Source organism: Podarcis gaigeae (assembly GCF_964106915.1).
Source record: "Podarcis gaigeae genome assembly, chromosome: 5".
Classification (NCBI taxonomy): domain Eukaryota; kingdom Metazoa; phylum Chordata; class Lepidosauria; order Squamata; family Lacertidae; genus Podarcis; species Podarcis gaigeae.
In genome coordinates, this window is record NC_139681.1 from 16950508 (window position 1) to 16976235 (window position 25728).

At 43.4% G+C, this 25728-nt stretch overlaps 3 protein-coding genes across 7 annotated transcripts in view; 1 reads left to right on the top strand and 2 right to left on the bottom strand.

The window, feature by feature from the left end:
- SAMD8 (sterile alpha motif domain containing 8) overlaps window positions 1–25728 on the top strand; it is a 39643-nt gene that overhangs the window by 505 nt on the left and 13410 nt on the right. Inside the window, exons 1-2 of one of the 5 annotated variants that reach the window (XM_083738439.1) lie at window positions 1017–1159; window positions 4434–4582. Coding sequence is in view for 1 of the 5 variants with exons in the window: in XM_083738438.1 (XP_083594564.1) it covers window positions 16016–16096 (81 nt within the window). In the remaining 4 variants the exon portion in view is untranslated. Of the gene's footprint in view, window positions 1–912; window positions 1160–4433; window positions 4583–15977; window positions 16097–17492; window positions 17728–23414; window positions 23575–25728 lie in introns of those variants that run through there. The other 4 variants (XM_083738440.1, XM_083738438.1, XM_083738442.1 and 1 more) reach the window with 4 other exon arrangements.
- LOC310844376 (dual specificity protein phosphatase 13A-like) lies at window positions 841–6023 on the bottom strand. Its single transcript, XM_083738563.1, has 4 exons — window positions 5614–6023; window positions 3505–3602; window positions 3066–3283; window positions 841–1067 (listed from the first exon to the last, which is right to left on the bottom strand). The coding sequence occupies exons 2-4, from the start codon at window positions 3558–3560 to the stop codon at window positions 880–882; spliced, it is 462 nt and encodes a 153-aa protein (XP_083594689.1). The 5' UTR covers window positions 3561–3602; window positions 5614–6023; the 3' UTR covers window positions 841–879.
- LOC310844372 (dual specificity protein phosphatase 13A-like) lies at window positions 9711–15182 on the bottom strand. The gene is made up of 3 exons (XM_083738558.1): window positions 14753–15182; window positions 12832–13049; window positions 9711–10699 (listed from the first exon to the last, which is right to left on the bottom strand). The coding sequence occupies exons 1-3, from the start codon at window positions 14911–14913 to the stop codon at window positions 10512–10514; spliced, it is 567 nt and encodes a 188-aa protein (XP_083594684.1). The 5' UTR covers window positions 14914–15182; the 3' UTR covers window positions 9711–10511.

Consider the following 25728-nt stretch of genomic DNA (forward strand, 5'->3'; position numbering starts at 1 on the left):
GATCCATACATAAAATGAAAGTAATAATCAATGTACTGTACTATAAAATAAATAACAGTATTGTAGATGATGAAAATTAAAATTACATTTTCCCCCTTACCTGCACTGATGATAGTCATTGTTTGGATGGGGGGTTATTATTCATTTCTGCAGTCACACAATCAGTCAGTAGCTGAACTGGGTTTTCCACATAGTCACAAAAACAAATCAACCAAAAAAAGCCACAAAAACGCAAAATAAATAGCAAAAACAAAAGCCCAAACTTAATCTGTTCCAGAACTCCGTTTGACTTCCAAAATGTTCGAAAACCATGGGGCAGCTTCTGATTGGTGCAGGTGCCCCGGAAACAATAGATGACAGCTGCATCGGACGTTTGGCTTCCGAAAAACATTTGAAAACCGGAACTCTTGCTTCCAGATTTTCAGCATTTGAGAACCAAGGCGTTTGAGCACCAAGGCGTTTGAGAACCAAGGTATCACTGTAGTTCAATCCCATGCTAACGTAGGAAACCCATTGCTGCAGCATTTCTGATAAGTGGCAATCCAGCCTCTGCTTAAAAACCTCTAAAGAAGGGGCGTCCATTTCTTTCCAAGACAAGATTCCCCACTATTGAACTGCTTATTTGTAAGAAAGTCCTTCCTAATGGAGGAGAGGGGTTCATTGGTTTGCTGAGAGGTCGCTGTAGAAGTTGCTTTTGGTGGGTGTTGGGGGCTCGCCTTGCCTCTTGGGTGGACCCTGCTAACACCCCTTGAAATAGCCATTATTTCTAGTAGCGTGGCTACTATTAGAAAAATACTACAATGAACACATTTTAATGAAAACATTCCAGGACAGGGAGGCTTGAAAATAACTTGCGTTCCAGGGTGCTTGCTTAGTGCTTTATTTGCTGAGCTGAAGGTCCAAATTTCTCAGTTGCTTCAGGAACCCTCGGTTGGGGAAAATCCACCGACGTTCTTTCACTGCCTGAATGGCTTTAACCAAAGAGAAGCGATGGTAGATCATGAGATATGCCAGCACCAACGAAGACGACCGGCTTATCCCCACTGCGCAGTGCACTAAGATTTTGCCTGAAAATGAAGTAAACCACATTTTTTTATCATCTTAAAAGATGGCATTTTTAAACTACAGAGAAGACAGAATTTAACCATTTCTGAAACAGGTACGTTTAACTTTCTGCAGTTACATTAATACTGGATAAATTTAGTCCCCAATTCTGATATTATCTTCATTTATGCCTAAATATGGGGCCCTATAGTACATCGTTTGTGTCAAGTTAATGAAAATCTTCTTGGGCTTACTTCACAGTTTAGCTAAAATCAATGTTTGGCAGAAATTAATAATTGTTCAGATTTTCAGTATATATGTGTGTGTCTGGTGATCTTTTTCTTTTGACTCAAGAAGATCACCATTTTATAGTTCAAATTGGGAAAAATAAATATACAGTAAATGGACAAAAGTACAAAGAACATGCATTACTCATGTTGAAATACAGCCCCTCAATGAGGCCAAACTTTCATCAGTAAAACACCACACATCCACATTTCACACATTAAATGCTTGCTTCCATCTGAGACTCAGGAAACACCGGGAAAGCAAATTTAGCCGCCATCAGGGGTAGCAACAGAACTGACGATTCACCATGCTAGAGAAGCAACCCATTTTTTAAAATTTTTTAGTTTCTTCTCCCGTTAGATTCATAAAATATTTAGGGGTATGTTTACCCCTGCATCCCCCCCCCCCCGAAAAAAGCAATGTATGTATGTATTTGTGTGCGCGCACATTTAACAGTTTTCTTTGTTGGATTCTGATGAATTTTCAGTGCTGGGATAAACTGCAGTTTCAAAATGTACTTAGGACAAGATTGAAAGAACAGTGAATCTAGTTGTTTTTGGCAACAGGGATTCTTATATTGTTTTTTTCTCAAGCAGTGATAAAAACTCGCAGCTCTTTTGCCACCTGGGCATAAAAGAACAGTAAATGGTAAAGGTAAAGGACCCCTGGATGGTTAAGTCCAGTCAAAGGCAACTATGGGGTTGCGGCACTCATCTTGCTTTCAGGCCGAGGGAGCTAGCGTTTGTCCACAGACAGATTTCCAGGTTGTGTGGCCAGCATGGCTAAACCACTTCTGGCACAACAGGACACCATGATGGAAACCAGAGCACACAGAAACACCATTTACCTTCCTGCTGCAGCAGTACCTATTTATCTACTTGCACTGGTGTGTTTTCGAACTGCTAGATTGGCAGGAGCTGGGACAGAGCAATGGGAGCTCACCCTGTCGCGCAGATTAGAACTGCCAACCTTCTGATTGGTGAGTCCAGGAGGCTCTGCGGTTTAGACCACAATGCCACCCATGTCCAGAAAAAGAAATGTGACAAAGGACAGAAGATTTAAACATGGTTTCCAATGTGTCATGGCAAAGTGACATCAAGGTGATCAGGAACTCCAGTGTTGATATATAATGTGAGAGGAGGGTAGATAATGAAACACGGGCATTGGAGACACCTGGAACCTCAATATGTTATAGCTATGTACAAATAATAAGGAAATGGGAACCAGATGAGCATACTGTGGTACCTTGGGTTAATTACTTAATTCATTCCAGAGGTCCGTACTTAACCTGAAACTGTTCTTAACCTGAAGCACCACTTTAGCTAATGGGGCCTCCTGCTGCTGCCGCGCTGCCGGAGCACAATTTCTGTTCTTAACCTGAAGCACTATTTCTGGGTTAACGGAGTCTGTAACCTGAAGCGTATGTAACCTGAAGCGTATGTAACCCGAGGTACCACTGTACATATGAGTAGAGAAATGGAAGCAGGAGGTAGGCAGAGAATTTAAGAAGCCAAGAATCTCTGCCTGGAAACAAAGAGAAGGTCGGGGAAGAGGCAAAGGGCAAAAGCTGCTCAGCAATCCCCACAGGGCGGCCATCAAGTAAACCCAAAAGCAATGAGAGCTGAAAATCTTCCCCCATTCTCCAGCTCTCCAAAAGAAATGGCAGTGAAGTGCCAAATTGCCAGCACAGCACAACATAATATGAACATTTGTGACGCACGTTGCTTCCCTACCTCCTGGTGTGTTCAAGGCTTTGTGTATGAATTCTGCCGCGGGGTAAAAATATGGAGTCATATCAAAATCAGGAAGGTCAAAGGCTGGTACACCATAGTATTCGATCGTTGTGCCATAAAACTCGTGGGATCCTTGGCAAAATATTTTGCCGTGTGCAGCATTTAAAACATGGCTGATGCCCATTTTCCACAAACCAAATCTGTTGTGGGCCATAACACTGGAGAGAGAAAAATGAAACAGAAAGTGAGAGACAGACTTAACAGGTAGGAGAAGAATCCTGTTTTGCTTTCAGGCTTCTCCCTCTCATTTGTGGCTCAGATCCACTTATGGTATGGAGAAAATCTCCCATGTTAAGGAACAGAAAATTCAGTTATGATGTAATGAATGAACATTCTGGAATAAGCCAATGGTCCATCTGGTCCAACATGCTGTTCTCACACTGGCCACTTAGATGTCTCTGGGAAGCACGAAGCAGGATCTGAGCTCAACTTCATTCTCCCTTCTGTGGTTTCCAGCAACTGGTATTCAGAATTATACTGCCTCAGACAGGGATGGCAGAACATAGCCATTAGGGTTAGCAGCCATTGATAGCCTTGTCTTCCATGAATTTGCCCAATTCCCTTTTAAAGCCATCCAAGGGTGTGCCTATCACTGCTATTTGTGGGAGCAGATCACATAATTTAATGTCTTATTATGTGAAGAAGTACTTTGTTAATACTGAATCTTCCATCATCTGGCATCCTTGGATGTCCCTGAATTTTAGGGTTAGGCACTAAATCTGTTAAGCACATCAATGGACTTGGGAGCCAGTGTGGTCTAGTGGTTAGGGGGTCAGGCTAGGACCTGAGAGACCATAGTTCAAATCCCCACTTAGCCACGTAGCCCACTGGGTGACTTTGGCCATTCACCAATTCTCAACCTTAACCTGCCCCACTGGGTTATTGGGAGGATAAAATGGGGAGTGGGAAGAATCTTGTAGGCCATCTTGAGCCCCTTGGAAGAGAAGCAGGGTATAAATGTGATATTTAAATAAGACCCTAGTACAGAATCCCCTGAGCCACTTTCCCTTGAGATGGTAGCCCAAATAACCCTCAGGGCACCACTGCCACCACCACCAAGGGCCTCCTACTCTCCAATACCCGATCACAACAACGGACAATGCACCGAGCCAGAAAATAGAAGCGAGATGGCAGCATGCTAGATTCCAAGCTGTAGGACAGTCCCTTTAAACTGCTATGGTCCTTGGGAAGCGGGCGGAGCCAGGGGGATGTAGGCAGGTCCATGGACTAAAAAAGGACCAAGGAATCCATTGGAATACCTGGTTTGCTCCCAGTGATCTCTCCATGTCTTTTGCCCTTGTTTGCCAGTTCATGGTTCCTGACCTTTGACAGAAACACTGTCATCCCTGCCTGGATACCATCAGCATGAGAATGTTCGCTGGCCAAAACATCTGTGGGCTCAGCCTCATCAGAACTGGACAGATCTATAAAGACATGGCTTTACGCTGGAGTTAAAGGTAAAGGTAAAGGGACCCCTGACCATTAGGTCCAGTTGTGACCGACTCTGGGGTTGTGGCGCTCATCTCGCTTTACTGGCCGAGGGAGCCAGCGTACAGCTTCCGGGTCATGTGGCCAGCATGACTAAGCCGCTTCTGGCGAACCAGAGCAGCGCACAGAAACGCCATTTACCTTCCCGCCAGAGCGGTACCTATTTATCTACTTGCACTTGACGTGCTTTCAAACTGCTAGGTTGGCAGGAGCAGGGACTGAGCAACGGGAGCTCACCCCGTTGCAGGGATTCGAACTGCCGACCTTCTGATCAGCAAGTCCTAGGCTCTGTGTTTAACCCACAGCGCCACCAGAGCGAGGCAATTGAAATGACCCAAAGAGCCAGAGAAAGGCAATGAGAAGCTACAAGGGAGGACTAGGTCTCTCTGAAGCAGTGCTTTATTTTTTTCTAAAAAAAATATATTTAGGGGTACTCTCATTTTCCTACTCATATTGAAATACTGCCCCTCAATGAGGCCAAACTTAGATTCACAAAATATTTAGGGGTTTACGTCCCCCTGCATCCCCCCAGAAAAAAGCGCTGCTCTAAAGGGTATGGTAACCACTCTGATGGAACTCTTTAGCCTCTTTAGCCTTCAGCCATGTGTCTTCGCAACTTGTGGGGGCTAGAAATGGCTTTTTGGGATAAAAAATAAGATGATATATCCAAGAATCCAACATTTTGTTCCAGATTCTGTGTGGCATTCTGAATGCACAAAATAAAAAATAAAAACTGCTTCAGGCTCCTTAACAATTAATTGCAAGACAGTATTGCAAAAATCAGATAACGTGTTAAGGTGCAATTTCCTCCAGTCATGTGTCAGAAAGCCCCATTGCTTTAAATGAGGTACAGTCATGCATAGCAAGGTGCTGGACCCAACCAGATCACAGAATGATGCATTCCTTGGAAGGAGCATTGACTTGGCTGCAGTAGTTACGTTGGGGGAGCTCTTGAGGGCTGCCCAAAAAATGCTGAGCCGTTCCACGGACATATACTTACAGATCTCCTAAGAAAAGGTTAGGCCATACTTCATCGACATGGTTGCAGGAAGGCCTCCCAGTATTCAGGAGCTGTTCTAGATCTTTAAGAGTGGGGGTCTCAGCTGTGGATGTTCCAGAACACTCAGGGTCTTTGGGCAGTGAGACACGCTCTTCAGCCATCCTTATTAAAGTAGCAACTGTTCCCTCTGAAACCTGAGAAAGTGGTCCAGGCTTGCTTGTTTAATGCGCTCTCTCAGGCTGTGTGCTTGTCATTTTGAATTTATTGGACAGGTGCTGGGCAGTAGCAAAGCATGCAACGTGTTAAATCAAAGCTTGGATAGGAGGTGCCATTTTTGCACACCCTGAAAGCAAACAGTCATTCAGCAATGGCCACTGTCGCACACACAGGAGCATGATTTCAGCCAGAGATGATATAGCCTCTCCTCATCCAAGAGGGGAGGTGTTGTGGGCGGGACGCGATTTCTGCATCACGCAGGGGGTGTTACGCCCCCTGCCCCACTCACCTGGCTGGCGCACCACGCCCACAGGTAAGCACCCAACCAGGCAGCTTGGAGGGGGCGTGGTTTGCAGTTTAACTTACTGCTGTGCCAGCCATTCCGCCTCATTTTCTGTCTTCTCGTCGGGCTCGGGTGGCGGTTAGGCATTGGAATGTGTTGATGGTGTGTGGAAGGGCTAGGTGTGGCCATCGCTTGCCCCTTCAAATTTGGGTATTCCGTTAAAGGAATCCGGCAGTCGTGGATCCTGTCTGATGCCTGTGTGGCGGGGGGCCATGGCACGACCCTCGGTGACATCAGGGGGGAGCTTATAGTTGTATTAGCATCAACAGGTTCCACCTTCTGGTGAATAAACCCCCTTTGGGCTCACCCCTCTCTGAGTGGGTGGAGTCAATCTGTCGTGGTCTAATGCCTAAGCCAATACCTTCTCACTTGCTGTAATCAATAAAGTTGTGGCCTTTTCTTGCCCATTAACCTTATACTCTGGGTCTGTGTGTCTTCTTTCCACAAAGCGGGGATCGGGTCCTCGAACCACAACTCCAGTCTTGGGAAACAAAAGATGAGTTTGTTGAAGCCTTAATGACACAATGGGCAATAGATACAGGGCACAATATAGATTTTAACTTCTGGGCAAAATTCTGGAAAAGCGACTTTTAAGTTTACAGCATGTTATTCTTCGGAGGAGAACTACTTGAAAATGATTTACAGCTAGTCCTTGCCTCTGAGTAGGTTTGCTTAGATGTATAAGACTGAATCAGATAAGTGCTGGAGATGCAAAGAAGGGGAGGGAACGTTCTTTCATATGTGGTGGACTTAAAAAAGGGTAAAAGAATATTTGGAAATGATCCATAATGAATTGGGGGGAAATGTTCAGATGTACTTTCCCAAAAAAGCAGAGTCCATTTTGTTGGGGATAATTCAGACTGAAATTCCCAGGTGTCAAAAAAGGTTATTTATGTATGCTGCTACTACGGCCCGTGTTTTGTTAGCCCCAAAATGGAAAACGAGTGAGGTCCCAACCAAAGAAGAATGGCAACTTAAGTTGACAGAAGATGCGCAACTTGCAAACTTAACATATAGAATAAGAGAACAAGAGGAACATACATTTAAAGAAGATTGGAAAACGTTTATTGAATATATGGGGAATAATTGCATTAAGCTGAAAACGCTGGCAGCGTTTGAGATAAATTCAACAGTGTAAGAAAGTTTTGATGGATGCAATAATGGAATACTGACTGGTATATTTTTTGTAAAATACAGTGGTACCTCGGGTTAAGAACTTAATTCGTTCTGGAGGTCCGTTCTTAACCTGAAACTGTTCTTAACCTGAGGTACCACTTTAGTTAACGGGCCTCCCGCTGCCACCACGTGATTTCTGTTCTCAGCCTGAAGCAAAGTTCTTAACCCAAGGTAGTATTTCTGGGTTAGTGGAGTCTGTAACCTGAAGGGTCTGTAACCTGAAGCGTCTGTAACCCAAGGTACCACTGTATGCAGGGATTTATGATATGTAAAATGAACCGTGGAAAGAGAAGAAGGGAAGTCATTGATATCTTAAGGATGTAAAATGAGTATTTTAAATTGTAAAACAGACTACACACACACACACACACACACACACACACACACACACACACGGTGGTATCTCCAGTCTCATGCATTCTCTTGCACAGGAACTCTTAACTGCCTCTCAATCAAGCACTCGTCATTCAGACATTATTGCCATAGACTGGTAAAAGGTAAAGGTAAAGGTACCCCTGCCCATACGGGCCAGTCTTGACAGACTCTGGGGTTGTGCGCCCATCTCACTCAAGAGGCCAGGGGCCAGCGCTGTCCGGAGACATTTCCGGGTCACGTGGCCAGCGTGACATCGCTGCTCTGGCGAGCCAGAGCCGCACACGGAAACGCCGTTTACCTTCCCGCTGGTAAGCGGTCCCTATTTATCTACTTGCACCCGGAGGTGCTTTCGAACTGCTAGGTTGGCAGGCGCTGGGACCGAGCAGCGGGAGCGCACCCCGCCGCAGGGATTCGAACCGCCGACCTTTCGATCGGCAAGTCCTAGGTGCTGAGGCTTTAACCCACAGCGCCACCTGTGTCCCTTGCCATAGACTGGACAGGCATTTTTTTGAGGGGGTTTTTCTCTGGCCCCTTGGCTGCCAAGCTGAGCAACACAAGGATCGTGGATTAGGAAGAACGCCCAGGGTGCAATGAGTTTTATATGTCTTATGCATAAAGACAAACCTGTTAATCACAAAAAGTAAATCTGATTCCAGATTGGAGAGCTAAGTCTTGACATATGGACCAGGAGATTCTGAAAGACATGGCAAGGCAGAAAAGTAAGAAAATTATGATGCTTCCGAAGATCACTTCTTCTCCTAGCCGGCTTATGGATTTTGAGCAACACAAGCAGCAAAACTGTTATTTATTAAGGGTTCTACACTCCTGCTGTGCTTGCCGATATTATATTGCTCATCAGTGAATCCACCTGAGCCGACAATTTAAAACGCTGATGCACTATTTCATATTTTAGAGCAGGTTGGGGGAATTTGATTTCAGAAGAGAGCAAGATTTCAACAAGGTCCAAATGTGTGGTTGACACTTGGAAACATTCAAGGTTAAGTTGCAGAAAAGCAAAATGTTTTAAGAGCATTTGCTGCTGTTGTTTTTTAAAAAACCCCAAATAGCTCAGTACAGCAACACTTTCAATACAATTGTCTCCCTCAGATACTGTATATTTCTTTGCGTGGACAGGCGGAGTCCCCAGATCCCGAGCGGTCCCCCCCGTCATGTGGAATAATGACTCAAGACAATGTGCTATGGGATTAAATTGGCCACAACTTTATTAAATTTCAAATGTGGGTAGACCTTGGCTCAGGCATTGGGCGTTCTCCCTCCCCAGTCCCCAGCCGGGGACCTAGGGAGCATCAGGGTTATCCAGTGTTTGTGTGGGGGATGGGCCGGCTCTGGAGAACATATGTCCAAGCAGAGATAGCCGCCCCCGTTACGCTGCCACCGCAGGGGAAAGCAATGACGATCTTTCGGCGTACGGCCAAAGCCTCCCTTCAGAAACCCCTTTAACGGGGAACCCTGGTATCGCCGCTGCGAAGAGGAAGATGGAGAAAAGGATTCCGCCCAAGGCCTGATACCGCCAAAGTTGTGACGTTTTGCTACGGGAAAGGCGAAACCTGCCAATGCAGGGAAATTCTTTTCCGGCCCTTTGACAGCGACCTTAACGTTGCAGCGCCTGCATACCTGTGAAGAAAAGTTAACCTGCAAAACCTAAGAAGAAAAGTTAAACTGCAAAATAATGCATTAACTGAGGGTGGGTAGGGTGGGAGAAGCTCTGGAGCCAAGTGAGGATTCCCCAGGTAAGATCCTCCCTCTATTGTGTGGGCAGGTAATCCCTCCCCTACCTGGCCTGATCTCCTTGGCAACGCTTCCCCCAGGTGGGATTGGACAGCTGACTGGGGTAGGCGGAGACCTCCAGGTATCCCACCTGAGGGAAGGTGAAGCCAAGCCTATGCTGATGGAGCCGCTCCAGATCCAGGGGCTGCGCGCGTCCACGCAAAGGTCGCCCCCCGTTTTATGTGGGGAGCGGTCATTATTTTTAAACTGATGAACTTGTGGCTTCAGCACGATGGCTGATCAAGTTGAAGAACCAAGGATGTAATGTCACATTCTCTGAGATAAAAGGGGTAATAACCCATTCCCATGCTGCCTAAATATGCGACAGCTCGCACAGGTCTATCAATACCTCTAAGCCGTGATAGCTTAGTGGAATCCCCACAGATAAAGTTTACTTCTGAAGACTAGTTGTTGGATACCGCAAGTGGGAGAAGGCTGTTCCCTTCAGGGCCCAGTTCTGTACTTCCCAGAAGCATTAGGCCGACCACTGTTCAAAACAGGATGCTGACTTAGAACCACTGATAAGGTGCATTTGAAGGTAAGCTCCCAGCGCTAGTCAGCTGATTGGACTACTGCAATGCGCTCTACGTGGGGCTACCTTTGAAGGTGACCCAGAAACGACAATTAATCCAGAATGCGGCAGGTAGACGGGTAACTGGGAGTGGATGCTGAGACCATTTAATACCAGTCCTGAAAGACCTACATTGTCTCCCAGCAACCCCATAGTCGCCTTTGACTGGACATAACTGTCCAGAGATCCTTTACCCATCCTTCTCTATGCGCATATTTTTATTTCATCATACCATAGAAAATCTGATTTATTTATTTTTTTAAAAAGAACGAAGCCGAAAGGAGAGAGCACAGACTGATATTTTGATGATGATAGAAAAAGACAACGAAGAACACACTTTAATGAAAACATTCCTTGACACTGAGGCTTGAAAATAACCTGCTTTCCTGATCAACAGGCATTTGTTTCCTTGCTTTCTTGCTTAGTGCTTTATTTGTTTAGCTGAAGGTCCAAATTTCTCAGTTGCTTCAGAAACCCTTGATTGGGGAAAATCCACCGATGTTCTTTCACTGCCTGAATGGCTTTAACCAAAGAGAAGCGATGGTAGATCATGAGGTATGCCAACACCAACGAAGACGACCTGCTTATCCCCACAGCGCAGTGCACGAAGATTTTAGCTGCAAATGAAGAAAGCGTGTTGTTGTTTTTTAAAGCACCTTTAAAGGTGGCATTTTAAACTACAAAAAGAAGAGAATTCAAATGTTTCCTAAATACAGTGGTACCTCAGGTTAAGTAATTAATTCGTTCTGGAGGTCCGTTCTTAACCTGAAACTGTTCTTAACCTGAAGCACCACTTTAGCTAATGGGGCCTCCCGCTGCCGCCGCGCCACCAAAGCCCGATTTCTGTTCTCATCTTGAAGCAAAGTTCTTAACCTGAAGCACTATTTCTGGGTTAGCAGAGTCTGTAACCTGAAGCATATGTAACCTGAAGTGTATGTAACCTGAGGTACCACTGTAAGTACTTTTAACAATTGTTGCCTCTAATCCCAACAGCTATGGTAATACTGAATAAGTTTAGTCTCCAATTGGGGAGCTTATTCTCATTTATACCTAAATTGTGGGGCTCTACTCTACACAGCTTGTGTGAAGTTTTGGTTAATTGAGATCTGCTTGGGCTTAATCTACACTTGCAAAACAAACACACAAGGTAAAACACGGGTGAATTCCTTCAAAATATGGTTTTGTTTGGTGGTGTCTATAAATAGGCAAAACCTCCTTCTTTTCTCTCTCTTTTATTGCACAATCAAACTGTGTTTTATACCCCATTTATAATTTTATCATTGTACCCATTTCATTCACTCCCTGATTTGTTATGTTTCTTTTGACTTTATTATCCAAAGCTCCTTGTGTCAAACTTTTATTAGCCTGTTACTGTTTGTTTGTTTTCTCTGTGTGTATTGTTTGTTTTTCTTGTTCAATATTTTTTTATTAAAAAAAACCAAAACTGGCATGGGGTAAAGGTTCCAATCATTACCCCACTTACCTGGGCATAACCAGAATTGAATTCACTTAGTTACTACTGGGTAAAATCGGTTAGGATTGGAGCCCAGGCTGCCTCCTCCCAGCACTGTAGCCATAATCTCATTTGGGAGTCCTAGTTGGATAGTACTGTTGCTATTGATGAAATGAAGAAACAGGAGAGGGGTGCTATCTGTTGCAGCTTAGTAAGAACTGCCAAAGTCAGGCACAAATACATTGAGTTTGAATCCTGTCAAGACAGAAGTACTGTTTTGGGGAGACGGGGCGGGTGGGTATGGGGGACTCCTTGGTCTTGAATGGGGTAACTGTGCCCCTGAAGGACCAGGTGCACAGCTTGGGAGTCATTTTGGACTCACAGCTGTCCATGGAGGTGCAGGTCAATTCTGTGACCAGGGCAGCTGTCTACCAGCTCCATCTGGTACGCAAACTGAGACCCTACCTGCCTGTGGACTGTCTCGCCAGAGTGGTGCATGCTCTGGTTATCTCCCGCTTGGACTACTGCAATGTGCTCTACGTGGGACTACCTTTGAAGGTGACTCAGAAACTACATCTAATCCAGAACGTGGCAGCTAGACTGGTGACTGGGAGTGGCCGTCGAGACCACATAACACTGGTGCTGAAAGACCTACATTGGCTCCCAGTATGTTTCTGAGCACAATTCAAAGTGTTGCTGCTGACCTTTAAAGCCCTAAATGGCCTTGGTCCAGTTTACCTGAAGGAGTATCTCCACCCCCATTGTTCAGCCCAGACACTGAGGTCCAGCTCCGAGGGCCTTCTGGCAGTTCCCTCACTGCGAGAAGCGAAGTTATGGGGAACCAGGCAGAGGGCCTTCTCAGTAGTGGTGACTGCCCTGTGGAATGCCCTCCCATCAGATGTCAAGGAAATAAACAACTATCTGACTTTTGGAAGACATCTGAAGGCAGCCCTCTTTAGGGAAGTTTTTAATGTCTGATGTTTTATTGTATTTTTAATATTTTGTTGGAAGTCACCCAGAGTGGCTGGGGAAACCCAACCAGATGGGCAGGATATAAATATTATTATTGTTATTATTATTATTGTATTCTATTTATTGCTCCGGGAGAGTTAAACATGACCTTATATATCTGCTATTTAAGTCCATGAGACTATAAAGTACAAACCCAACAGCAACACCAGAGCTGCCAATCCTCCCCTAACTTCCAGCTCTCCAGAAAGAAATATCAGAGAAGTACCAAATTGCCAACACAACACAACATAATATTAACATTTGTGATGAATGTTGCTTCCCTACCTCCTGGTGTGGTCAAGGCTTTGTGTATAAATTCTGCCGCGGGATAAAAATATGGAGTCATATCAAAATCAGGAAGGTCATCGGCCGGTACACCATAGTATTCAATCGTTGTGCCGTAAAAATCATGGGGTTCGTGGCAAAATATTTTGCCATGTGCAGCATTTAAAACATGGCTAATGCCCATTTTCCATAAACCAAATCTGCTGTGCGCTGTAACACTGAAGAAAAGACAAAACAGAAAGTGAGAGGCAGACAGATACAAGAAGAGTCCTGTTTTCTTTTCAGAGAGCCAGTGTGGTGTAGTGGTTAAGAGTGGTAGACTCGTAATCTGGTGAACCGGGTTTGATTCCCCGCTCCTCCACATGCAGCTGCTGGGTGACCTTGGGCTAGTCACACTTCTCTGAAGTCTCTCAGCCCCACTCACCTCACAGAGTGTTTATTATGGGGGAGGAAGGGAAAGGAGAATGTTAGCCGCTTTGAGACTCCTTCAGGTAGTGATAAAGCGGGATATCAAATCCAAACTCCTCCTCCTTTCCCCTCTAACTTGTGGTCTGGGTCCTCTCACATTCTATGAAGAAAATAGCCCACGTTAAGGAACAAAGATTTCAGTAAGATTTAATGAATGAATATTCAGAACATAAGAAGAGCCTGCTGGAATAAGCCTTTGGCCCATCTAGTCCAACATGCTGTTCTCACAATGGCCTCTTAGATGTCTATAGAAAGCATGAAGCAGGATCTGAGCTCAACTTCATTCTCCCCTCCTGTGGCTTTCCAGCAATTAGTATTCAGAATCATGCTTTCTCAGACTGATGGCACAACACAGTAGCCATTGATAGCCTTCTCCTCCATGAATTTGTCTGATCATCTTCTAAAGCCATTCGAGTTGGATGCCGTCACTGCCTCTATTAGCGCAGATTCCAAAATTTAACTTTGTACTGTGTGGCAAAGGGCTTTATTTTGCCTGTCCTCGATATTTGAACATTCAGCTTTGTTGGAAACCCCCATGTTGTGGTGTTAGGAACTGCATCTTTTTTTTTCCAGATTAAAATTGTGCAGTCCAACATACAACATAAAAACAAGATTCCAAGGAATCTCTTGGACATCCGCCCTCTGCTTTGTGGGCCCTGTTATTAATCATTTCCTCCAGCATCTTTTATGATAGTCCAAATTTGTTTGCCTCTCCATTGTGTCCAAAATTCACCATTAAACTACAAGTGATATTCCAATCCTACGTTAGGCACTGAATGATGGCACATCCATGAACTTGGAAGCAACTGTGGTGTCAGGTTTAGGGTTCCGGTAGCCTCACCGGAAATGTGACAGAAAATTGGTTACTGGGAATGAATAAACAAGTCTAGATGTGTGTTTACACTGGAATCAGAGCTAGACAATTGAAGCAACCGAAACAGTCAGGCAAAGGTAATGAGAAGTCACAAGGGAGGACTAGGTCACTCTGAAGGGGACGGAAGCCACACTGACTGAACTCTTTCACCTTTTTCATATACCAACTGCATGGCCTTCAGCCATGTGTCACTGCAACTGTGAGGGCTAGAAATTGCTTTTTTTTAAAAAAAAGGAATAGGTGGTGGGAAGAAAGGTGATGCACTGAAGAATCCAACGTTTTGTTCCAGATTCTGTGTGGCATTCTGAATGCACATGAAATAAAATACATAAATTGCTTACGGCTACGTAACAATTAATTGCAAGACTGTCTTCTTGCAATCCTACCACCGCTTATGTGTCAGAATGCCCCATTGGTTTAAATGAGGTACAGTCATGCATAACAAGGTTCCGGACCCAACCAGATCACAGAACGATGCATTCCTTGGAAGGAGCATTGACGTGGCTGCAGTAGTTGCATTGGAGGAGCTCTTAAGCACTGCCAAAAAAATGCTGAGGTGTTCCACAGAGATATACTTACTGGTCTCCTAAGAAAAGGTTAGGCCATACTTCATCGACATGGTTGCAGGAAGACCTCCCAGTATTCAGGAGCTGTTCTAGATCTTTAAGAGTGGGGGTCTCAGCTGTGGATGTTCCAGAACACTCAGGGTCTTTGGGCAGTGAGACACACTCTTCAGCCATCCTTATTAAAGTAGCAACTGTTCCCTCTGAAACCTGAGAAAGTGGTCCAGGCTTGCTTGTTTAATGCGCTCTCTCAGGCTGTGTGCTTGTCATTTTGAATTTATTGGACAGGTGCTGGGCAGTAGCAAAGCATGCAACGTGTTAAATCAAAGCTTGGATAGGAGGTGCCATTTTTGCACACCCTGAAGGCAAACAGGCATTCAGCAATGGTCATTGTAACTGAAAGGCAAAGTCTGCTGAACAGAAGAGGAAATACACAGGAGCATGATTTCTGCCAGAGATGATCTCTCCAGTCTCATGCGTTCTCTTGCACAGGAGCTATTAATTCCCTCTCAAGCAAGCACTCTACATTCAGACATTATTGCCATGTACTCGACAGGCATTTTTATTTTTAGGGTTTTTTTCTGGACCCCTGGCTGCCAAGTTGAGCAGCAGCGTGAGAAAAGATGTTGCAAATCTTAGGTGGGCTTTACAGAGGATAAGATGGAGCTTTTTTTTTTTTGCAAAGGGCGATATCCAGAAGAAGAGGAGGAGGAGGAGGAGGAGGAGGTGGAGGAGGAGGAAGGAATATTCAGAACCTAAGAAGAGCTTGCTGGAATAAGCCAGGGGCCCATCTAATCCAATACCCTGTCCTGAGATTGTTATTTTTTTGATACTAATTTTTATTAGTTTTCAATTATATTCCACTAATAGCCTCATTATAACAATACCAACTTATAATAAAATTACTAAAACCAATCATTCAAATACTAAATTATATCATTTAGGTGGCCACCCACATGCGAGAATTGATGGTTGATTTTATTTTCTGCATTCCAAAATCTTACTAATTTCCATTACATTCTGGTCATCATCATAATACCCTTAAACAACTGCAATAGTAATAACTTCCGTTTATCTTGACACATTAAATGATTTATAGAACTACAAGCGAGGCATTCAAACTATATCCTCGGTCTTCCTGGGTGGGGCAATTAATTCTGTCCAAGGTGTTTTTTCCTGTCCTTGTAAAATGCCATCTCTACCTTTCCCTGGTTGTTGCTGTTCTCCATCATGCCTTGGGTATCCCCTGCTGAGATTTAATGCTAAGATCTTCAGAAATATGCATTGCATCACACAAATTATGACAGCTGGGGAGTGGAAGGAGCAAGCAGAATATAAAATGGAAGAATGGGATAAAGAGGTGCAGGATATACAGTAGCTATTAATGATAAATTAACACGTGCTGTTAAGGTAAGCTGGGGAATATGCAGGAGAAATGATTTTGAGGCAATCTGGAAGGTGTTTATAGAATTTGTACTGTTAAAACAGAAAGGGGGTAAAACCACCACAAGAGGTGTTGAAATTTTGGGAGGCTGGATAGTTACAACGGAATGGTCTCGGGGGCGGGGTGCACATTTTTATTCTCAATTATTTATGATTATTACTTTGTCAAAATAAAATAATAATAAAAAGAAAACAAATAAAAAGGGGCAAGCAGAATATAAAATGGAAAAATTCTATAAAGAGGTGTGGGATATAGCTATTAATGATAAATTGACATGCAGCGCTGGAAAAGGTACTATGATACATATATGGTGGAATTGTTTAAACACCCAGCAATTTTGGGAAACAATATATAATGAAATGAAAAAAATGTTTAGATATTCTTTTAGGAAAACACCAGAAGGTTTTCTATTGGGAATAGTACCAGAAAGTCTGAAGGAAGAAGACAAGACATTATATTTGTATGCAACAGTAGCCGCAAGGCTATTGATTGCGAAAAATTGGAAAAGTGGTAGTATACCGACAAAAATAGAGTGGCTTGCCAAATTATTGGAGTACCACAATATATCCAAAACAACGGGAGAAACTGGAAGGATCTTGAAAGAAAAGATAGACAGGGACTGGAAGGTGTTTAAAGGATACTTGCAAAACAATATTGAAAAATCAGAACTTCTATTAGAATAAACAAGTTCCGTTTAAAATACTGAAATACTAAATAAGATGGATAACAATTTGTAATAGAAAAAGAAGCATGAAATTAGGTTAAAGGTGTGTGAGAGAAAGTAATAGAAGTGGAAAGAAATTGCAATTGAGTAGATTGGAAGTCTAACACAAAGGTGGGGTGAGGGGTGGTGGATGGTGATGGGAAAAGGAATTAAAAATAATAATAATACATGTGCCCTTAAGGTAAGACGGGGAATATGCAGGAGAAATGATATGGAGGAGATATGGAGGGTGTTTGTCGAATTTGTACTGTTAAAACGGAAAGCAGGTAAAACCATCCCGAGGTGTTGAAATTTTGGGAGGTTGGATAGTTACAATGGAATGGTCACATTTTTATTCTTATGTATTTATAATTATTACTTTGTCAATAAGTAAAACAAATACCAAAATAGATGTACTGCACCAGACTGCTGTTTATTTGCTTTAAGCCAAGCATATTTATTACTGTATTATTACAGGCTGCACGCGAATGCTCCGCGGGTGGGTGACGTGGGCGTGGCTCCCGCCGGCCCCGCCCACTTCCTCTTGCCGTCTCGTCCCCTTGTTTGTTTGTTTTTTCTTGCGGAAGCTGCGTCAGTGCCTGGCCCCGCCTTTTCCGCTACGTGGCCGCGCCCGGTTGGTGAGTGGGTGGGCCGGTTGCCTGGCAGGGTTGAGCTGCTCCGCCGTCGCTGCTGCCGCAGCCTCCAAGCCGCCTCAGTCCCAGCGGCGACCCCTCCGTGCGATGGCGAAGGCGCACCGGCGGCGGCAGAAGAAGCAGCAGCGAAGCCCTCGGCCTCTGCCTGCCGACACGTAGCGGGGCCGCGTCGCCCGGCGAAGAGGGAGTTGGTAGGTTCCGGCTGGTTCGGCCTCGCCGCCGCCAAGGCGCTTGCGAGGGGAGTTTCGGCTTCTGAGGGGTGTGTGAAGGGGAGGCGGCGGAGGCGGGTTTCGTTCGCTGGCCGGCTCTGCCTTTAGCCACGGCTGCTGTGTGGAGCCGAAGGGAGCTTCCACAGCCGGGAGCAGTCTACCCTTCGCAGGCTCAGCTGCCTCTTCTCTAGAGGGAGCCGAAGAAAAGGGGTGGCGGGTTCTAGCTATCGGGGCGCGGGCTTTCCCGTTTCGAAGGATTTTATATTTTGAAGGTTGCTGTCGTTCCTGCAAGATATCTGATTTTGAAAAATGAAGTTAGAAATTTATTTATTGGGGGGGGGTACAAATAGGTAGCCTTGCCTAAGGGTGCAAAGTAGCCTGCTAGCTTATTTTTTTAGTTGTTTTGTTAATATTGTTAACATAGATGGTAATTGTTTTCTTTGGGGTTTGGGGTTGTTTTACCAATGATTTGTCAAGTATTCTGTACCATTTATGCTGTACAGTATTTGTGAAATTCCATTGTTATTTTTATCTTTTGTTTGTAAGCTGCTCTGGGGTTGATTTGAATAAAAAGTGGCATGGAAGTAGAATCAATCAAAATAACATTGTCTAAGGGTGCAAAATAGGCTAGTCTAGGGGTGCAAAACAGCCCTGCTCCAGCACTTGGTGGGGGTGGCATCTCTGCCTTGCTTCTGAGCTTCCTGGGTTATTCCGGACTCAAGACGGGTAGGCTGGATGACACTTTGTTTATTATTTTTATTTATTTATTTTCATTTGTTGAATTTATATACCACCCTATACTCTGAGGTCTCGGGGCGGCTCACACAATAAAATCAGAATATAAAACCACAAAATGCATAATCAGAAGAATATGCATAACACCCCCCCCAAAAAAAACCCCCACCATCCCAAGCTTTAAAAGTCTAATCCAGCAGGGTTGTTTTTCATATATATATATATATATTTTTTACAGAATGCGTAGCTTTAAATTGCTCGCTGAAGAGCACCGTCCTCTCTGGGAAGCAGCCTTTCCAGGGCTGCAAGGATGATGTGATCTTCTACCCAAACTTAAATGTTCAACATGCTGTTTCACAACATGTGCTCTGGCTGTTGCATTTTGTACTCTACAACAGCCTGTACTGTATTGGCATTGGAAGTTCAGTAGGTTTGGGACAAACTTCATGTTGCATGAAGCTGTTAAACAAGTGTTGCAGGAATCGTTTAAACTGCTGTTTGCGGTTGCAGAGGCAATCAGAATTGGGGTGGCAGAGAATATGAAGGAGTTTTACCCTTTTGCTTTAAACCAGGCTCTAAAGGAAAATTGCCTTCCAGCTACTATTTGGCATGGGAGGAGAGCTGCTAGTAGTGCCAGCAATCAATATTGTATCTTATTGGAGTATTTTCATAAGCTGTAAAAGCTTTTGTTCTGTGTTCTCAGGCTGCTGTAAAGGGAGGTGGTGAAAGGGCTTTAAAATAATTAGAATAACAGGGCTGCAGCCTGCAGGTGAGTCCAGCCATCTTCTCTGTAAGGAAGTCTTGCTGTGTCCTGGGACAACTCCTAACTAATGTGAGGGTTTATGGAACAATATGTGCATTATACTTCACTGCACAAGTTGATCTTGCAAGTATTCCACTTTTCATTAAGAGAGATACAGTATTGTGTAAAAGTGTTTCCACTTTTCCTCAATGTAATTTTTCCCCATTGAAAAAAATAGGGAGAAACCATTTCCCCCTCATTCTTCATATCTTATTCCTGCAGGAGAGATCAAATTGCAAGATCATATCCATACTGCTTTAGTTGTTGTCACATCTGTTTTTTTGTTTTTATTGATGCCTAGTAATTTTTTTAGTAGCAATACTAGTAAATGCCTTTCCAATAACTTTGTTAGCTTTCTGTGTTTGTATACTTTTATGTGCTGGGGAACACTCTAGAATTACTTGAAAAGTAAGCATGTATTTTCCCAAGTAACGTTGTTGTGTGTCTACCAAACAGGTGACAGAAGCTTTAAAGGTAAAGGGACCCCTGACCATTAGGTCCAGTCGTGGCCGACTCTGGGGTTGCAGCACTCATCTCACTTTATTAGCCGAGGGACCCGGCGTACAGCTTCCGGGTCATGTGGCCAGCATGACTAAGCCGCTTCTGGTGAACCAGAGCAGCGCACGGAAACGCCGTTTACCTTCCTGCCAGAGCGGTACCTGTTTATCTACTTGCACTTTGACGTGCTTTCAAACTGCTAGGTTGGCAGGAGCAGGGACCGAGCAACAGGAGCTCACCCCGTCACAGGATTCGAACTGCTGACCTTCTGATCGGCAAGTCCTAGGCTCTGTGGTTTAACCCACAGCGCCACCTGCGTCCCTGACAGAAGCTTTGGGTTACTATAAATTTCCTTTAGATGCCTTTTGCATTACTTGGAACTGTTGTCGGTGTTTGTTCTTCAGGTTTGCTGAGTTAAGCTTTATTCCTCTCTTCAGATTTCCTGCAACCGTGGTGCCAATGTAAGGAAAACGTCTGGCAGCTTTCTTAGCAGAGAATCGAGGAGGCATTCCCAGCTTTTTCCTGTTGTGTGAAATGAGGAAAGACCATGCAGTTCTGCTTGCTCTAGTCTAGTGTATATCTGCCTTGCTGTTGAGCTGATTCAGCCTGCGAATCATTGCCATATATTATTCAGTAGACCTATAGGACGCTGATGATTAAAGCACAGGTATTACATAAAAGTTGGGTTTTTGTTTTTTTCCCTTTGTAGAGTAGGGGAATGTATTGAGGATGTTGCTGCTTATCAATATCAAATTCTTTGGTAATGTATTGATTGCATTATGCCACTCATTCACACTCGTAAAGCATTTAACATTTAGAATGTAAACTTAGATTGTCATTACAACAGTCTGCGCTAGTGTTTCTTCCTGGAGTAAGTAAACACATTGGCACTTGTCATGAGGGCCAGGAAGGCAAAGAAGTGTGGAAGCTTCCACATACTTAGGCCTTGGAGTAGCATTGGTTAGTGAGCTACATAAAAATGACATACTCTATGAAAAGCACAAACATTTATGTAGATTTGGACAAGTGGCTTTTCATATACTGTATACCCAAGTAGACATTTATTGTGGACATTAACTTGTCGTGTCTTTTGTTTGACCTGTCCCTTAATGTTTCTTAATCCTTCAACTTGCTTGCAGTTATTTTGCTTGTTAAATGGTGGTCCTCTGTTAATATAAGGTCATGGGAGTAATTCAGCTATCTAGAGTTGGCATATTATTGCTTCAAACAGGTGTGAGAAATCAAATAGTATCATTAACTTTGAGAAATTGGAGGGATCGAGCTTTGTTTCCCTGCCAAGGATTTCTGTGTATTGTGCAGCATTCCCCCTTTTTTATCAGCTGGATGCGAAAAGTTTCGAAACGTTCGGGTGTGAACGTGCTCTCTTTCTACAGTATATTGGCAAGCTCTCCCTCTGCAGGAGGCTCAATATCTTCTTTCTCTTGAAAGCCATGTCGGATTGGATATCTTGGTAACTAAATATAAAAGAATGATCAGTGTAACCAACCAGTGAAGACACACAATCCAGTTTTATAGCACAGAATGTACCTTTTAACTGACCTGAAAATTCAGGTAGAACTTGTGTTATTTATATCTATTTTATTAGCTTGCCTTGTAACATCACTGTTAATAAAAGCAATTTAAATATTAGACAAGCAAAACACCCAAAGCAGCAGTCATGTACCCATTGCAAATGGCCTGGACCCTGCTGAATAAGGTTAAAAGCCATAGGTTGCTACCGACATATATCAGTGCAGTTATTACAGCATTCTGGAAGGAAATATCCATGCAGGTCTCTAATTTTTTATTGGAGGGAGGTGAGGTGGATTTGATGGCTTTAATATTTTAATATTGCTAATATCTTGAATTCTTACTATTGCTCTGCTCAGAATGGCAGCCTAGAAATAGTTTTAAAATGAAATAGTTGGGCATATGGAATCTCCATCAAAGAAAATCCCTAAATAGAGGATGTTTAGCCTAAACCCTCCACAGATCTCATAGGAATTCAGATAAATTCAAAATCTGGATGTTTTGGCTGCCATAAAATAAAATTCGGAACCTTTCCCAGGTTGTAGCTGTTACATGTCTACTGTATATTTGAAATGATTATAATTGGTAGCCTTACTGCTAGATGTGACTAGTCCCAAATGATGACTAAGCTTGATAGATACTGTCTCTGATACTGTAATCCAGTTTTAATTATTAGAAACCAAAACTAGATAGAAATTCTTTGGAACTGTTTGCAGTTTCTTCTATCTGAGAGCTGGGGGATCACAAATCTTTATGGGAGCTAAAACTCACAATACATGATAAGTAGAAAACGTTTGTGCCTGTCCTCCTTTGGCTTTTTTTCTTTTGATTTGTCTCTTTGCTCCTGTGCCTTTGTTTCAAGTGTAGTTATGAAGATCATCTTGGGAAAGGTGGGCCATGTATTGCTTGAAATAGCAGGGCAGGATGCCTGCTCCCCATAAAATTTATTTGAAAGAGCAAGCCGTGGTATTTACCTAAGTAGCCAACATGAATACCACAGTGTATCTTCTGATGTCTGTCTAGATGTAGTTGGTTCTACTTTGAGGTACTGACTTAACCCTTTGTAGAACCCAGCAGGTAAAACTTGTTTGCAGGTGTCACCAACATGGTTTCACCAGGTCCACACCTACTTCCAGAGTGCTTCCCTGGCATCCACAGAGTCCTTTTCCCTCACTGAAATTAGGCTTAGAAGAAGCATTCTGTTGCAGTCAGTAGAGCAGGCTATGGTGTAGGCTTGGTCACATGTATTTCCCACGTTTCTCTGGTTTGCAACCTGTGTTCAAAGCTCCCCTTGTTTTGGCACATTTTGTGACGGGGAATTTCACTAGCGTGAGCAGTTTCTGAGCTCTGGGTTCAGTACTGTACTGCACCTATGATTTCTAATTAAAACTGCAGAGTGAAAGGAAAGGAGGACCTTTTTTCCTGCCTCCCCACTTCCAGCTACACTCTGAAGACTGGAGAAGAGACCCTCTTAAGAATATTAGGGGGGTGGGCAGGGGAAGGACTAGACCATGTGAAAAATGAACATAATATTTTAGCTGCTGTTCATTCATTTTCAGCTTTGTATTCTTATTTAAAAAGCGTGCCTAGACATTCTATTTCTGCGCCCATAACCTAGATTTAAGGTGCCATTTAGCTCCTAGCTTTCATATCTCAGTTTCTAACACTGTTTGCAACTGCTCATGGGCCTAAGTGCAGGAGTTTCCCTTGTTTATTGTAATGTCTCTGGTTTACAGTACAGATTGACATCAACTATTTTTCTACTGTTGTGTTTGTTTCCTCTGGAACAGTAGGAAATATTTGTTAACCGTTCCTTAAACAAGATTTGTAATATGCTTTGAGTGCATGTTCTTGTAGAAATGTAGGGTAAAAATTAAACAGCAAAGCCCTGGTATAGAGCTACTGACAAAAAATTATCTGGGAAGTCCATTGAGAGAGCATGATTTCTTCAGTCATTTGACCCTCCCACCTTTCCAATGTTTGGAATTCACTGTGGACTTACTCCCAAGTACAAGACTTATCACATGTGACCTTTGATGTATGAGCATATGTATGCTTGATCAGCATTGTGAGTGACTCTTACTGTGTGAAAATTGAAGGATGGTGCTCCTTTTCCTGCTTTGCCAAGCAAAGAATCTGTTGTCTGACATCTCTTCTAAAGGAGTCCTAATTGAAGCATTTGTGCATCGAGAGCATTTGTTTGGTCAACCCTTTAGGTATCTGTCTTCTGATTTTTTCTGAAAAATCTTGAGAATAATCTTCTGGTGAGTCTGTATTTTATTTTTCTCCAAATGTTTGTCTGCTTTGGTTGACTTAAGGATTAGGATACAGTGGTACCTCAGGTTACAAACGTAATTGGTTCTGGAGGTGTGTTCTTAACCTGAAACCATTCTTAACCTGAAGTGTGCTTTCACTAACAGGGCCTCCCGCTGCCGCCACCATGCAATTTCTGTTCTCATCCCGGGGAAAAGTTCGTAACCCAAGGTACTACTTCTGGGTTAGCCGAGTTTGTAACCCAAAGTGTTTGTAACCTGAGGTACCACTGTATTTTTATAATCAGTTTTCTCTGTGTTCAGGCAAGAAAATGTTGAAACTCAGTTTGCAATGTCAGTAGAAAATGACAAATTGGTTAAGTGAAACATGAATGTATCGAATCCGCTGGATGGAGTGAGCTCCTGTTGCTGTGTCCCAGCTCCTGCCAACCTAGTATTTAGAAAGCATACCAGCGTGAGTAGATAAATAGTTACAGCTGCGGTGGGAATGTGAACAGTGTTTCCGTGAGCTCTGGCACTCGTCACGGTGTCCTGTTGCGCCAGAAGCAGTTTAGTCATGCTGGCCGCATGACCCGGAAAGCTGTCTGCGGACAAACGCCAGCTACCTCGGCCTGAAGCAAGATGAGTGCCGCAAACCCATAGTCACATTTGACTGGACTTAACTGTCCAGGGGTCCTTTGGCTTTTTTTTTTTTTTTTTTTTTTTTTTTTTTTTTTTTTTTACCTTTACATGAATGTGCAAGTGATCTTCTGAAGGCTTGAGATTGTGGAGTTTTTGTTTTGTTGTAATTGTTATTTTAAGTAAGTAAGTAAGTTTCTTAAGTAAGAATCTACAGATTTCTGTCCTGCCCTTAGCACCATCTAAGTTTTCATGGCAGTTTCATGGCGGTTTATTGTCACCGCAGGGACAAGTTTCCACATGCAGATCATCCACACTAAAAAAGAAACAGACCTTACTCTGGTGCTACCCATGAAAGTTCATTCTCTTGAACTTAGAGCAGTGTTCAAAACTCCCATTGTTCTAGGCGCATTTTGCAACAGTGAATTTCATTAGAGTGAGCAGTTTCTAAGCTCTGGGCACAGTACTGCGCCTATGATTTCAGATTAAAACTGCAGAGTGGAAGGAAAGGAGGACCCTTTTTTCTGCCTCCCCACTTCCAGCTACTTTCTGAAGACTGGAGAAGAGACCCTCTTAAGAATATTAGGGGGGTGGGCAGGGGTAGGACTAGACCTTGTGAAAAATGAACATAATATTTTTGATGCAGTTCATTCATTTTCAGCTTTTTCATTTTATTCTTGTTATTAAAAAAAAGTGCGCCTGCACATTCCGTTGTTGCTCCCATAACCTAGGTTCAAGGTGCCATTTAGCTCCTAGCTTTCATATCTAAATTTCTAACACTGACTTGGAGACATTATTGTAAAAATGGCATGTATTTTTCTAAAAGTTAACAGACACTGAAACCAGAATCGGGGTATACACATTCTTACGCTATCTCAGAAATGCGCTTAGTTTTCTGTCCTACCACCATGGCTTTCCAATTCTTTTGACGCTTTTTCTTGATTTTGCTTTTTTCTTATGTATTTTGTGTTCTCATTTTCTATTTTTCTGTTGTGACCCATCCTGTGACCTTCAGATGAAGCGTGGTATACAAATTTTCTAATTACTAATAATAGCAATAGTAATACTACAGAACTATTAGAGATGGGGTGGGTAGAAAAGAAAGAAGGAGATGCTGTCTGGAAAGGCAAAACACGGCACAGCAGAGGACGTCCTAGTTGGAGATGTGCCGTTCCTCCATACTGAGGAAAGGGCACATCTCTTTTTAATGGCCTGCATTGCCTCACATGGTCAACTTCCTCAGTGAAGTCAGGGATCAGAATGAGTTGGGTTTGACACTTTTGCGTAATATATCTGGTTCAGAAATAACTACTTGCTCAAGATGAGTAACAATTGCCCTGTGACTAATTGGCCGGGAAAGTTCCTTTCAAGTGGGGGTCAGGGGAGTACAGTTCTTCCACGTCATCAGTATGCCACCCATTGTTTAAGAAAGGTGTGGGTGGCTGGACAGGCCAGAAAAAATGCTTTTGTAGGCGAGTAAATTGATTTGGAATACAGCTTGTCCTTCCCAAGCAGACAGTCTGGTCA